This window comes from Lissotriton helveticus, chromosome 12, assembly GCF_964261635.1.
Source record: "Lissotriton helveticus chromosome 12, aLisHel1.1, whole genome shotgun sequence".
In the NCBI taxonomy this organism is placed as follows: Eukaryota; Metazoa; Chordata; class Amphibia; order Caudata; family Salamandridae; genus Lissotriton; species Lissotriton helveticus.
The window spans coordinates 9,625,917-9,641,268 of record NC_136073.1 but is presented as its reverse complement, the minus strand read 5'-3'; the positions used below and the strand labels follow the sequence as shown (position 1 = coordinate 9,641,268).

Here is a 15,352-nt window from a genome sequence, read left to right as displayed (position 1 = left end):
TTGCGCCAAAGCCGGGCAGAAATCACCACTCTAGTCAGGGCAAGGAAGTCACCCGCCAAGGATAACCCCTGCTCACCCCCTTGGTAGCTTGGCACGAGCAGTCAGGCTTATCCCGGAGGTAAGGTGTAAAGCAACAACACCCAAGGCCCACCACACAGGAAACTCCACACAAGGTTATATATAAAAATAGCCTTCGTATTATACCAAACACATTAGATAATAGACACACAATTTACACTGTACCACTGGCAGAATTTACAGGGGATTATATACATGGGACAGGGCCACATGGACCACTGTCAGTAATAAGCACTTTTAGAACTAGCACTTGGTAGAAATAGCACTTTGTGGGAATAACACTTAGCACATAGCACATATAATAACTGTAGCACCAAATAACAAATGTAGCACACAACCAGTAACCACTGGTAAAAGGTAAGTACACACTACGCAATCCTAAACACCATCGGCATATATCACGCAGGTAACCATGAACTCACCAACAGAACCTACATTAGGAAAAACAACCTCCTAGGCATGAAAACACAATCAGAGGTATAGGGAAAAAGGCATTACACATGATGCAGAAATCACAGTAGCCAAGTATCATATTTGCGCAAAAATCACATAAGGCATAAACATGTACCCCACGCAAGGGCACAACACATGAACTGTCCCCAGGCCAACTTGGCCTCTCAGGGGGTGAAACGCCATGTGTCTAGCAAAGTCAGGGCAGGCTGCGCCGACAGCAAAAGAAGATTGCGCAAGGCCTAAACGAAGCAGCTGCCCACTAAGTGCTGGACAACTGGGTAAACTGAGCCTGCCACCAGCGTGCCTCCTGGCTCTCCTTCTGGGGCTGGGAATACAATAATGCGGCCAAACATGACGTGGGAGCCTAGTGGGCTCTGATCAATAAAATGCCCCAAATCACGTGGGAGTCCCGCTCTGGGGACTCGGGAAAACGATGCCCCCCTTGGAGCCTCATGGGCTCTGAAACAAATGCCCCCTTCATTGAAGTCCCCCCTCTGGGGACTCGGAATAGCTAAATGCCCCCTGGGGACGAGAGTAAAGGGGGAGCGGCCCACTGCTTCCCGGGGCCGCTCTCTAACAAAAGAAGTGCCCCCGACGTTGGAGTCCCTCTCGGGGGACTCGAAACAACAAAAGTGCCCCTGTCGTTGGAGCCTCTCGGGCTCGAGATCAATGCCCCGGTCGTTGGAGCCTCTCGGGCTCGAGATCAATGCCCCCGTCGTTGGAGCCTCTCGGGCTCGAGATCACAAGGAGGGAGAACAACGGGGGGAGAGCTTTACCCTCGGATGGGGAACTTCCCCCCCCTGAGATGCCCGCATTCACCGGCTGCCGGGAGGCGTCGTCGTAGCTAGGCTTCTCCGCTCCGTTCCGCGGCGCCTCTTCTCCTGGGCTGCGGGGCTCCCCCTTCACTCGGGGAGCTTTGCCGACAGCTGCACTCTTCTGGTCACACCGGAGCGCGTGGTGGGCTCCCGTAGGCTTCCGGTTATTTTTAGGAGCACTTCCGGGTCGCCGCGGGCAGCGCGGCGGCCCTCCCAGGCACTGCAGGCGGCGATACGAATCCACCGAGGGGTAGGCTCTCTCGAGCGCAAAAGCACGGCAGCAGCGGGGTAGGCACCCGCAAATAGATAATAAAACGTTGGCGAATTTGCAGGGTGGGCACCCGTGCCAGATCAGCTCGCAATGCGGCCAAAAATGCAGGGTAGGCACCAGTTCCTCTCCTAAACTAGAGAGGGCAAGTGGCCATTAAATCAGCGCTCCTGGCAAATGGCATACAGCGCTTCCCAGGTGTTGTAGGCAAGGGGTGAGAGCGGAATCCTTAGGAAGGAAAGGGGGGGCAAAGGCTGGGCCCAGGGGCCAGCTCACAGGGCCCTCCAGGCAGTGAGGCAGTCCCCAGTGGCGGTCCTCCTGGCACCCAGCAGCAGCAGCAGGCCCCCCTCAAGTTAGGATCAGCAAGAACATTTGGCAAGGGGTCACAGCCCCTTTTTATACACCTAAATCCTTGGTCTGTGTCTGCAGGGTGGGGGGAAAACCCAGTCGCAGGTGGTTTTGGAGCACTCTGTTTTGCTCAGCCCCTCTCCCCATTCACTAGTCAGGCTAGGGTCATCAGTCGCACCACAGGTGGCGGAGCCAGCATTGAGTAGGGAAAGCCCAGCCCTATTCAGGTCCCAGGTGCACCCCTCCTTCACATCAATATGCAGATCTCTCCACTCACCACCAGGGCAGACCCATCCTGACTCATGGAGCCAGGCACACCAGCCAGTTCCAGCCAATCACAAGCCAGACAGGGAATTCACCTTTACTACAAAGACAGGCCAACTTCTAGAAGTGGCACTTCCACACTAGACACATGAACGCCGCACACATCATCGCGCAGCATTCAGTCTCACGAGTCCGCACATACCAAACGCGAGCTTGCACTCCCCATGCATCAGGAACTAACATGGACACATACATTCCCCATGCATTCCTATGGGAGGGCAGGCCAATCTCACAACACGCATGCACTTTACACTGGGACACAGTGGTAAAGTGCGCAGAAGCCAAAAACAACTAACACCAGGTCACAATTAAAAGCAAAAGGTTTAGGGGTGAACCTGCCAGAAGGGCCAAGTCCAACACGCTGGATCTCTGCTTCAGGGAGCTTTGTATGTTTAGGAGTATGATAACACAAATGTAGTCTTTGTTTTGCTACCAGTCTTACCTGAAGGTGGTTGATCTTAGATGAAGGGCTGTTTGATTTCGCAGCGTCAAAGGGGCTAAACAAATGTTTCTGTAGCCTTGCTACAAGGAGACATGTGCCTGGGTCGATATAAACCCACGTATGTCTCAAGTCCTGGCTATCTGTTGGTTTTTTGTGTGAAAGTGGTGAGGAATTGTGCATTTTGTCCTTAGACTCCTTTCGGGTGTCCAGGATGTTTTTGACATCAAGACTCAGTTGGTGCTGAAGTAGCAGCTGAAGGCTGCAAGCCTGCAGAGATGGTCTTTTGAGGCACTTTCTCCTTTGGTTTTCAAGGAACGTTTGAGGTTTGAACCACCTTGTGGTTGAGGCAGGTTCAGGAACCCTCAAGTGACCGGAACCAAGACCTTACTAAACCCGCCTACCATCACAAGGTATAACGATAGCCCATTTAAACTGCAAATGCGATCACGCCAAACAGCTTTCTTCTTTGAGATCCTGACGAAAGCACAGACTGGATACCCGACTGAATTGGGCCAACCTTTCTATGGCATTGAGGACAACAGCAAAATTACGTATTTTCCATCCCCATCACCCAAGGAGTCATTCTCATACAACCTGGAAGGGGAGTATGCAGTCATCAGCATTCAGCTGCAGAAAATGAACAAGTAGCTTACCTTCAGAAACGCTCTTTCTGGTTGATACTCTATCTAACCACAGATTCCTCCCCTTATGAATACCCGTAGTGAGGGAGAGGATGTGGAGATGTTTCTCAGCTATTCCATGGTGTGCCAGTAGGTGATGTGCACGTCCGCATCAGCTCCGTCCCGCCCATGAAGTGACTTAGGCCCCCCAACATAACCACCACCCCCATGCGTCGACCTCAGTTTATTTGTGATACCTATCCATACCGTCGGACACGGACCCCTTAGGAATTAAACCGTGTCAGTATGCAGATCTCCGAGTTGAAATCTTTTTAGTAGGCACCAGAGGAGTCCGTTCCACAGAAGGAGGAGGGTGGGTTGGTGAGGAATCTGCAGTTAGATAGATTATCCACCAGAATGAGCGTTACAAAATGTAAGTGACGTGTTCTTCTAATGGATACTCCTAACTGATTTTTCCTCACCTTGCCAATAGATACCGAAGAAGTAATTACCCGGGTGGTGGGTCTGAAGAATGTCTCAGACCGGAAAGTCCTGCAGGATGGAACAGAAACAATGTCCCTCCTGTCAGACCTGCTATCCAGGCAGTAGCACTCCGTGAACGTGTGGATTGAAGCCCACGTCAAAGCCTGGCAGATGTCCAAAACAGCACTCCAAGTGCCAGTGCGGTGACAGCAGTTTTGGGCTCGGTGGAATGCGTCCAAAGGCATTCCGGAGGCCGTTTCTTAGCCAGTACATAGCTTTGTACAAGGAACAATCCATCTGGAGATGGTCCATGTCTGCACTGCTGTTCCCTTCTTCTCCCCAGAGAAGCCCACAAAGAACGTGTTATCCACCCAGTGAATTGTGTTGTGATCGATGTAGAAACTCAGAGCCCTCTTAGTGTCTGGATGATAGCGTCTCTCTTCCTCCTTGGATGGATGAGGAGTGAAGAACGTAGGCAGGGTAATGGACTGCCAATGTGGAAAGGTGCTACGATATTTTGGAGGAATGCTGTCCTGGTCCTTTGCACCAACTTGTCTGGCAAGAAGGTGGTGTACGGTTGGTGGAGAGAAAGTGCTTAAAGCTCACTAACATGATAAGCTGATGTGATTGCAACGAGAAACACTGTTTTCAATGTGAGCAATCTTAAGGAGCAGCTGGGCATAGACTCGAATGGCATGCATATTTGGAATGTAAGAACCAGACTGAGGTCCCACTGGGGCATTACCAAGGGTTTTGGCAGGATAAAGTGGACCAGCCCTTCAAAAAATGGTATCAGAACAGGCGACTTAAACTACAATGGTTGCTCAGGTAACCACAGAAAAGCAGGCATTGCTGATAATCTTTTACTGCTGCCCAACAAGATGCTGAAACTTTTCAACCACTCACCCCCAGGCACAGATCTCGGTTTAATCCATTGTTCTTTTGCTCACCAGGCCACCCCAGTTTGGACACAACCATATGCAAATCAGTCTTGACCCTGTTCCCTATGGGAACAGTCCAGCTTGAACGGCCAGCCAGGTCCTCCCTTGACTGGAAACAAGCATCCTGGGACCGGTTTCTTTAACTGCTGCCACACCAAGACCTTGCTGAGCTAAAGACAAGGAAAAAAAGAACATAAAAACACTGGGCTTGTAAAGGTTGGCTATGCCTAGAAGTCCCCCATTTATCAAAAGAGGGGGATTCTAGGAGCTATTAAAAGGTCTGCTGACCCGTGCTCCCGAAGTGAAACTTATACCAAAAGGGAGTCACCGTTCCTAAGTAGAGGCAGAAAAAGAAGGGTAGTAAGAGGTACTCATGTCGTGTGCTACTCTAATTGTGGGGGCAGTGTGTCCTCAACTTGATGCCCTCTCACGCCCCAAAGGATGTCATGCTTCATCATTGGGCGTTTGCTCCTCGTCGGGCCGGCGCTGCTATGCCCTACGGGTCCCCCGAAGGGTCTTTTTTTCAGAGATCTTTTGATGAAGCTGTGGGTGCGTGGGTGTAAGTGGCAGTGAAGTCCTAGAGGTGTATTAAAAAATGGCTGGAGGGAGAGGGATTCATTTTTATTAAGGTGATCCCTCTGTCATTATTAAAACAAAGTGTGTGGTGCTGCTTCAAGGGGTATTATGTCCCTTGGTAGTTGGATAACTATATGTCCCTAGTGGGCATATGTTCTGGTCAACATGTTTCGCACTTTAATGGTCTCAGAGGGAGATCCAGGGCGCTTTGTCAGGACCGAGTGAGAAAGTTGTATGTACAGTGGCCCGAAAATGTCGATGCCCCCGAATAAATGAAGGGACTAGAACTTCTGAAATGACAAGAGTCAAGAAACAAAGATACAGTTTACCATTAGGGTATCTATACCAGTGGAACTTTTGCTAAGGTCTGGGTTCTCCATTGGAGGGCCAGGTGCGTGTAGCGTGATCATTACTGCTAACGGTCACGTGGTACATACGTGAGCTAAAGGTGCTGTGGTCATTCTAGAAATTATTAAAAGGGAAATTATAGCTAAGTGACAGACGGACAGACACATAAGATCAGTGATTGGTGCTGAGAGAACGGAGTCAGGGTTGTTCTCTGTATCAGTATTTTTATTTGTAAACATGCCCTGGTTTTATCAAGTAGACGTGAATCGTATAAATAAAATCAAAATTCAAAAGTGAAAAGGTTCTATTATCCAGTAGGCTTGGGAACCTTTTGAATCTAGGTAGTTAATACCGCCGGGCCCCACCATCGATGGCAAACCTCAAGACGCAGTGTTAATGCACAAATACATAGATCATATATCTCGCCCCTTAGTAGGTAGGGTAAGATCCCATGAGATCAGTGAGGGTCACACGAGAGCTGTAAAGAAAAAGAAAACAGAAAACCACATGTGACATTTTGGAGGGCTTCCTAAGGCTCTAAGGTATAACCCACAGCTGGTTTTTCAAATGTAGGGAGGGGACACAGCCATGTACAGGATCAGTCCTGGACCGATCTTATAGCTTAGTTACTCACGGTTCTCTCGGTGCATCTGGGCTGTGTCACCTGTGTGCCTCTCGCTGTCTCTGCCGGTGGAGAAGTGAAAGCCCTGTCTCCTTTTATAGGAGTAGCCTGCTTCCGGGTGGGGCGTTAATTGTTTAATCACTGGATTGATTGGCAAGTTTTTGTTGTTACAATGGGTGCCATCTTCGAGTGGTATACTCTATATTAAGCTCGTATGAGGAATATTCTCGAGGTGTTGGATATTTGTGTGCTGATAGCTTTTATGTGTCGCTGGCATGGTGATATTTCTGAAAGGGAGGCGATGCATGTATTGTGCATAAAGTTATATTTATATTTTATGCTATTTTAGTGCGGCGCGTATGGGAAACGTCTCGGTCGCCATCTTGGAGTGGGTTCTTTAGATAGATGTTGGTAGGTAAAGTATCCCTGGTGGACTAATGAATAACAACAAAAGGTTACCGCATTTATTGGTGTTATTTGCGGCACATCGGTGGTGAATCATTTTGCGGTGGGTGGTGCACCTCGGATATTTTCATAGTGTTTGTAAGAATTGAGAGGTGTGCTAACATAGTCATCACTATAGTGTTGCACTGGTGGGGTCGATGTCAAGAGTTTGGTTTCTATAGTACCTCAATCCAAGGTATTTCATTGTTAAGACCCTGGGTGTTCATTTGCAGGCAATGGACCCATCTTTGCTGTTTTTGGAAAAGGGTCTTTGTTGTCCAAAGGGGATTGAACTCAACGACGGTCCAAATGACTTGGTCCGGTGAATTTCCCTTTTCAATACAGTACCTGCTCATTTTGGTGGTGTTCCTACCGCACCGGATGTTGCTCCTGTGCTCATTCAGCCTTGTTCTTACAGCTCTAGAGGTCATCCCTATGTATAGTAGGTGACAAGGACATTTCCCCATGTAGACACAATTTTTTGTATTACAACTGGTGTCTCTATTTGGGTCCACTCTTGGTTCTTCAATTGGAGTGTTTTGGTACCTGATTAGATTGAGGCATGTAAGTTCTAGTTTCTTTTTCCAGGTTTTTGCTAACTTCTGCACTCATTCCCATATGATGGACGGGAGGAAAGCCTATAGTATCAAGCAAGTCGGCTACAACTCCAAAACAATGATGTGGAGGTGGGATTCTGTCAGACAAGGGTCTCTCCCAGCTCTCTTATGGCGTCTCCAACCAGCAACAATTCCCCAGCAATAACTGTTTGATCTGGGTAGGGTAGGGAGAGAGGTGTAGTGGTGGTTCAACTTCAGGACAGCAACCACCACTGCAAATCTTTCAGTCTTCCATGACACCTGGATGGAATCTGAGAGATTCACCTGGTGCTAAGCCCAATGAGACTTCAGAGGCCGCATGTGCCACCTGGCGTGGTCCACTATCAGGATGCAAGAGGCCAAAAAGCCTGAAAGCCATTCTCGCTCAAAGGTTGAAACACCAGATCATAACACAAATATCCTGGACTTGCAGAGGCGGAGGGAAGGCTCGAAACAGGACGGTTACAATGAAAGGGAATCTCCATGAATGAGCCAGATGTGACGTTGGCACATAGACGGCAAATCCAAGGGATGTCAACGAGTTGATTCACAACTGTTTGAGGTGAGCCTGCCTTAAGCAACCAGTCTTGAGCTCTGATACCAGTACCCTCTCTATGGCTCCCTTCGCCAAGAGAGCATGAAGCTCCTGCCTGAGTATGGACAGGTGGTCTCGGAGAGCAGTTGTGGTCTAGGCAGTATTTCTGGAGGGGTGGAGAGGAAGGGCAGGGAATTACCACTTTGGACGATTTGAAGCACCCGTCTGATGTGATGCTTTGCCTCCAACCGGACGGTCAAATGTGCACCACTGAGGCTAAGCTATAGGTGTTTTGCAGTGGTGGTGAAGGGAGAGCAGGATTGGGCAGTTCACTGCCACTGAGGACCTGGATACTGGTGGGCGGCTCTATGCCCTCCACCTCAAAAGAACACAGATTTTTGTTGTTCCTGAGCCAACGTTTGTCTTAGCCTCTGCTGCAACCCTCTCCTGATGACACAAAAGGGGAAATGTTGTTGGGGAAAATGCCAAATGGGCAGTGCAAGGCCAGGAGAGCCCTCTGTCACTTTGTTTTCTTTGAAGGGCTCCAGTGCTGGACCTGCCTTGTCTCCAAAGAGACGTGTGCCATTAAATGGCATGTTCCTGAGGGACTGTTGGACATCGCTGGAGGAGCCCTATGATCATATCCACCCGTGACACCAAAGCACCACGCTAGTTCCAACCGCCCTACCCAGACCGTCAGTGGCCAGGCCAGATCTTATGACAGAATTCACTGCATCGTGACGATCCTGAATCATTTGTTGGTGGTTGGTGCAAAAGTCATCTGGGACTGCGGTCAACATCTCGCTAACCATGTCCCACGATGCGTGTAATGCCCGAGGAGGCAGCTCTGGTTGACCGACCGAAGGTCAAGGCGGGCAGAGAAGAACATTCTTTTCCCCAAAGCCTCAATGCGTCTGGTGGAATGGTTGGTTGGGAATGCATTTCAGTTGAGTCAGCCGTTGGATTCCTGAACCACAAGGCTCACGGTCATTGGGTGCTGCAGGAGGAAAAATTGGTCCCCTGAGCTGGTCTGTGCTGCCGGGCTATTTCTCTATTGACAGGGGCAAGATCCTGACACCACCCTAGTGGGTGTCTGCGAGAGCTTAACTGAAGAGAGCAGTGGTTCTGAAGGCCTGCCATGGCTGCAGGACCTCAGTAAGCACCTTTGTTTTAACCTCCACCGACAGAAGCTGGAGATCACGGCCTTCTGCTGCTCTTCTAACCACTATGAAGAAAGAAGATATTTTCCTCTGTAGAGGCGCTTGGTAGGGATTTATGGGTCAGATGTACGACCCGTTTTTGCATGTGCAAACGTGTTTGCGAACCCGTTTGCGCATGCAAAATCATATTGGGCCATGTACATAGCCTATTTAGCGAGTCACAATTTTTTTGCGACTCGCAAAATAGGTTTTGCAACTTGCTATTTGGAAGGGGTGTTCCCTTCCAAATAGCGAGTCTCAAAACAATGTACTAATGTTTTGTGACTACAATTGCGGTCGCAAAACACTCGCAATTATCATCTACTTCAAGTAGGTGGTAATGCATTTGCAAATGGGAAGTGGTACCCAGGGGACCCCTTCACCTTTGCAAATGCATGCAAAATAATTTTGTAAGGGCAGGCAGTGGTCCCAGGGACCTCTGCCGGTCCTTAAAAAAGAAACAAAAACTTTTTTTTTCCCCAATGCATCCTGTTTTCGTTTAAGGAAAACGGGCTGCATTTATAAAACAAAAGGTGCTTTAAAGCCGTCCCAGACATGGTGATCTGCTGAGCCCAGCAGGCCACCATCCATGGGAGGGCTGGCATTCACAATGGGCTCGCAAATTGCGAGAGGCTCATTGATATTAATGAGCCTCGCAATTTGCGACCCCATTGGGAATCGCAAAACAGTGTAAACACACTGTTGTACATTTCATTTAGCGCCTCGCAATTTGCGACTCGCAATGTGTCACAAATTGCGAGGCGCTAAATGAAAGGATCGCGCATCTGGCCCTAAGTTCAGTGTAGGTGTCAAGACCACTTGCCTCCTGAAGGTCCAGAAATAGACTCATTATCATACAGTTGTGATTCATCGTTGTCCTCGTCGCTGTCCTTTGACTCCGGGTATGAAAATCTATGCTGCAAAGGCGGCGTGTCAGAAACAGGATGCTGTAGAATAGGTCGAGATGAGCATGACTTCAACTGATGTCATGGTGGATTATCTTAGAACTATCAACGGACTAATGGTCCGACTTATGGCATCATCAGTGTCGCTGCCGGCATCAGCAGTGTCGCTGCCGGCATCGGCATCAGCAGTGTCGCTGCCGGCATCGGCATCAGCAGTGTCGCTGCCGGCATCAACAGTGTCGCTGCCGGCATCAGCAGTGTCACTGCCGGCATCAGCAGTGTCACTGCCGGCATCAGCAGTGTCACTGCCGGCATCAGCAGTGTCGCTGCCGGCATCGGCATCAGCAGTGTCGCTGCCGGCATCGGCATCAGCAGTGTCGCTGCCGGCATCAACAGTGTCGCTGCCGGCATCAGCAGTGTCACTGCCGGCATCGGCATCAGCAGTGTCGCTGCCGGCATCGGCATCAGCAGTGTCGCTGCCGGCATCAACAGTGTTGCTGCCGGCATCAGCAGTGTTGCTGCCAGCATCGGCATCAGCAGTGTCGTTGCCGGCATCAGCAGTGTCGCTGCCGGAATCAGCAGTGTCGATCCCAGCATCAGCAGTGTCGTTGCCAGCATCAGCAGTGTCGTTGCCAGCATCAGCAGTGTCGCTGCCGGCATCAGCAGTGTCGCTGCCGGCATCAACACACATGGAGCTGGCGCAGTAGTTGGTACTAGGGTAGGAGTCGGAGTAGGTGTCGGTCCCGAAGTCAGGACAGACCCTTGAGCTAAGTTGAGAGGCACAGTCCGCATCAGGGACAGATCTGCTGCCAGGAACGCAACTGGGGCTCCAAATGTTAGTTCCAAACCTCCAAGACGGAGGCACATTTTCTAAGGTTGAGTATGTGTGCAGAAGCATGATGGGGTTTGGATTTGTGACCCACGGTCATCCCTGAAATGAAAAGTTGTGTTCTTGTCGTAAAGTACGTGTGATATTCCCCAGTTCAACACCAGAAGTCAGGATTGTGCAAAGCATGTGAACTGCAACAACACATGCTGCAAAAACAAGGTTGCATTTTCACCGTCAGTCATCAGAGGTGGAAACAAGTAATGTTTGCGACCCCAATGATGTCACGGATAACGAGATAAGTAACTTCACCAGTGTCTTCATCCGTGGTGTTATTTCTGAGGTTACAACTGTATCTAGATAATAAAGTCTACTGCATTTCACTCACAAGTAAGAAGGTTGCAGTTCTACAACTCTGGTCCCCACAGTACTTTGAACACAACACGATGTGAGAAATCAGGGTTCAACCGGCCTCCCTACACCCCCTGAGCATTTAAGATATGTATATAGGCACCAGCAGAAGGGGGCGGAGGGTAAGAAACGCATTCACTGTACCTCTATAGCCTCCCAGGCCCAAGACGATAAGTAAGTTCAGACATAATCTGTGGTTTACAAAGTTCTCTACGCTTCAGTCTGATGATATAGTTAAATGAGCGAAGACAAGTTGTGCATTCTTGTGAAAAGAAACACTGTGTGGACAACTAATCGTGTTTCTGTTTCAGAACGACTCCGGCGGTCCCCTGGTGTGTGAGGGGAGAGTGGAAGGCATCGTCAGCCAGGGGACAGACAAATCGCCTCCAGGGATTTACACACGGGTCTCCAAGTATTTGAAGTGGATCAAGAAAACCATTGGGAATTCCGGTTGAGTTCCAGCTCCGACTGTCCGGCTCAGCTCCTTCTCTGGCAGCTTCGACGATGAGAGGTCCCCCTGCTCTGACTCTGGCACACCCCCCTCTCCGCTCCTGCACTCTGACAGCTCTCTCTGCTGCAGCTCTGAAACTCCGCCACAGCTCCCTCGACTATATCTGAGCTCCCTGGGTCACTCCAGAAGAGCGTCCTGTACCCTGGCTGGGGTCCTGCAGTCTAGCTCCAACACTCTGGCTGAGCTCCTGATCTCAGAGCTTCACACATCAATCAATACATCAATCAATCAATCAGAACATTTGTAAAGCGCACTATTCACCCGTGAGGGTCTCAAGGCGCTGCAGTCTGCCATGGACAACTCTCAACTGTTTCAAAGGTCTTTACTGGCCCACTGAAGGGCCAGCGCTGTGGCGACATGCTGATGGCAGATTGTGAGCTATGCAGAGGTGATTAACAGTAACATACCAGGCCAGTTTCCAGTACCCCGGATTGAGACAGATCCGCCATGCTTTAGCTTGGATACATGTCTACAGCGTGTATGGTATTCCCTAATACGCACAACAAGCCATGCACCCCCCCCATCCCACAGGTCACAATTCCTGAGCTAGAGCTGAAGGCACCTTCCCTGAACCACATCTAAGACCGCCTTCCCTGCATCACACTTCAGGTCACACTCTCCACGTCAGTCAGCAGGTCACATTGTCCGTACCGTGCCTCGGATCGTAGACTCTGTAGCAAGCATCACAAGTCACCTGCCCTGTACCACACTTCAGGTCAGACTCTACATGCCTCAGGTCACACAGTCGGTAGCACATCAGATGACATTCCCTGTACCATGTCACAAGCCATATTCTCTGCGCCGTGGCACAAGTCCCAGAGTGAACACCATATCTAAATCCAAAATACAGACATTTGGTCAGCTTCAGGAGCCACAGTCCAGCTCAGATTCCCTGAGCCTTTCTTCAGGCCGCGATCCCTCGCGATGGCTTTGGTGGCTTCCTATTCCACAGCACATGTTGGCTCAGGCAGCCACACCTCAGTTCACACTCTCCACACCACACATTAGGCCACATTTCTATGTCCCACCTGGGGTGACTCAAAATAAACTACTTTCCATACCACCTAACTCCTCACGCTTCCTGCTTCACGCTTCAAGCTGCATTTTACTCGTCGGGTCACATTTGCTGTGCACTCTCCGGATCAATTTGCCCGTAACACAGCTCTTATCGCATTACCTGCACCACAACTTCAGTCATAATTCTCATATCAAACCGAAGACGGAATGCATGCACGGCTCAGATCAGAGTCATTCTTACACATATTATAGCCTTATAGCCCACCGTAGCGGGCTATACCAGCTATTAAAGGCCCGCTTCAGCGTTAAAGGCCTGAGCCGAACGCGAGGGACTTTAACAAGGGAGCGGGACTTTAATAGCCGGAATAGCCCTGCTACGAAGGGCTATAAGGATATTAGAACATTATGCCACTTGAGGGCAGAATGTTCCAACAAATACAACAAAGGCTTCTCGGTGTTCAAGGTGTTTAAATTCCCTCATGCTCCGAGAGGCCTTTGTAAATGTTGCTCTGCGGGCTTTTACCGGCCCGTAGAAGCTCGGAGCACTCCATTGTCTGAAATGGAGCTCCCAACATTCCAATGTACTAATAAGTCAAACAGCCGGTGCCGTACTTTTGTTCATGGAGCAGGTTACATTCCCAGTACTACGCCTCAGGTTAGATTGTCAGTGCCACACTTGGGGAGAGGCTCCCCATACCATCAGTCATGTCTGAGTTCCATCATCACACCTCAGTCTACCATTATGTTCTGTCCTGTCTCCACCAGATCTTCCGCCCAATACAATGCTGTGCATTCGTTGCAGCACCGCCTCACCCGCCCGCCTCACCACCTCAAGCTTACCACTTCCACTGGGGCACCAAAGCATGCTCACAGCTATAACCTCTTGTCAACAACAGACGAGGGATATGGCACATAATGTTACATATGGGGCTGTCTGAGACCACACCTGCACACATAGTAACAAAGTGTAGGCACCATCCAGGCGTCGAGGAGAGTCAATCAATCAGCGTTTGTAGAGCGCACTACTCACCCGTGAGGGTCTCAAGACGCTGGGGAGAGTAAAGGACAGGGACAGACGCAGGGCCAAGGGCAAAAGAACACAAACCCCTCACATCTATAATACTGACCCACAATGGGCAGCAGCACAAAGGGATGAGGAAAGACACAAAATCTTACAGCTTCGTACACGTTACTAGAGGCTCAGTGCATACGCATACTTAGGGTGGACTGGATATGCATCGCACACGTATTTTCAAATGTATTTAGAGGATAACAGACACAACACCCTAGTCCCTGACTCAGGCTATATCCAATACTGCAACAATCAAGCAATGGAGCAAAATATAAAAACTGTAAAGAAAGCACATATTTGCATGCCAACATTCTCATTAAACACGCCCCGGTATCACCATCCGTTAGCCCCTAAATACCTTCCATTCTTCGCATGAGCACCAGATAGCTTTGCTTCAGAACCATAACAGGCTAGTTTCACTCCAGGTCTGTGTGTTTTCGCTGTTTACCTGTGTTCCTGTACCTGCTTTTTCATTGCTGTACAATAAAGCATCTAGCATCAACCTGAGTAGTTTGTGTAAAGTGTTATTTGATATAAAAACTCAAATTTCCAAGTCTGCACTCTACCGGAGCTCTCTCTGTTTATTTCCCTCACTCACTGGAGCCACTGAGGCAGGTGCTCGGTAGCCATCAGTAGTGGAATGCACCTCTGCACAAATCTATTCAACATGCATTCATATGAAAAGGAATATGTTACTTACCCTGTAAGCACCTGTTCATAGCATGTAGTGCTGTAGATTCACATGTCCTGCATACTCCTGCCATCTAGTGTTGGTCTTGGACATTTGCAACTTGTTTTCCTTTGAAAGAAGCCTTTCCAGTTGTGAGGTATAAGGACTCCTGGCTAAGTTGGCAACGCAAATCGGCACCGGCTCCACTGTTAGATTGGTTTCTGTACAGCAGGTAAGCTTAGAGAGAGAGAGCATTAGATAGGCGAGTTGAGTGACCATGCAGGAAGTTACACCAAGAGTTTAAGCAAATGAAATAGTGCACATCAACAACATCCAAAGGCTACTGGGGTGGAGGGTGGATGCATGTGAATTACACGCTTGCATTACACGCTATGAACAGATGCTTGGAGTTTAAGTAACATATTCTGACGTAGCGTGTGTTGCTGTAGATACACATGCTCTGCGTGGACTGTAAAGCAGTACTCCTATAAGTGGTGGTCAGCCGGCACATGTTGTAGAAGATGGAAAGAAAGTTCTTAGAGCAGGGTGACCAACTCTAGCTTGCTGGTGTGCTAAGGTATCCCTAGTGCTTGGTAAAAGTGTGTGGAGTGGACCATGTAGCTATTGTACCAAGATCAGCTATGGGGATATTTCCAAGGAATGCCATAGAAGCCACTTTTATTGTATGTAGTGGAATCAGAGGGGTGGGGTTTAGGAGGGGTGCAGGCAAACTTCTTTAAGCCCTGTAGTACTACATTGAGATACGTTTTATAATCCATCTGGCTATGCCCACCTTTGAAAGAGCACAGTCTTTGCGAGGTTTGGCAAAAGCAATGAAAAGTTGCGGC

At 49.4% G+C, this 15,352-nt stretch overlaps 1 protein-coding gene across 1 annotated transcript in view; it reads left to right on the top strand.

Moving 5' to 3' along the window:
• LOC144798439 (mast cell protease 2-like) overlaps nt 1-14,341 on the top strand; it is a 33,326-nt gene extending 18,985 nt beyond the window's left edge. Inside the window, exon 5 of the mRNA XM_078669313.1 lies at nt 11,546-14,341. Coding sequence (XP_078525439.1) covers nt 11,546-11,689 — 144 coding nt within the window. The 3' untranslated portion in view covers nt 11,690-14,341. The remainder of the gene's footprint in view (nt 1-11,545) is intronic.
• Nucleotides 14,342-15,352: the final 1,011 nt, after the last annotated feature.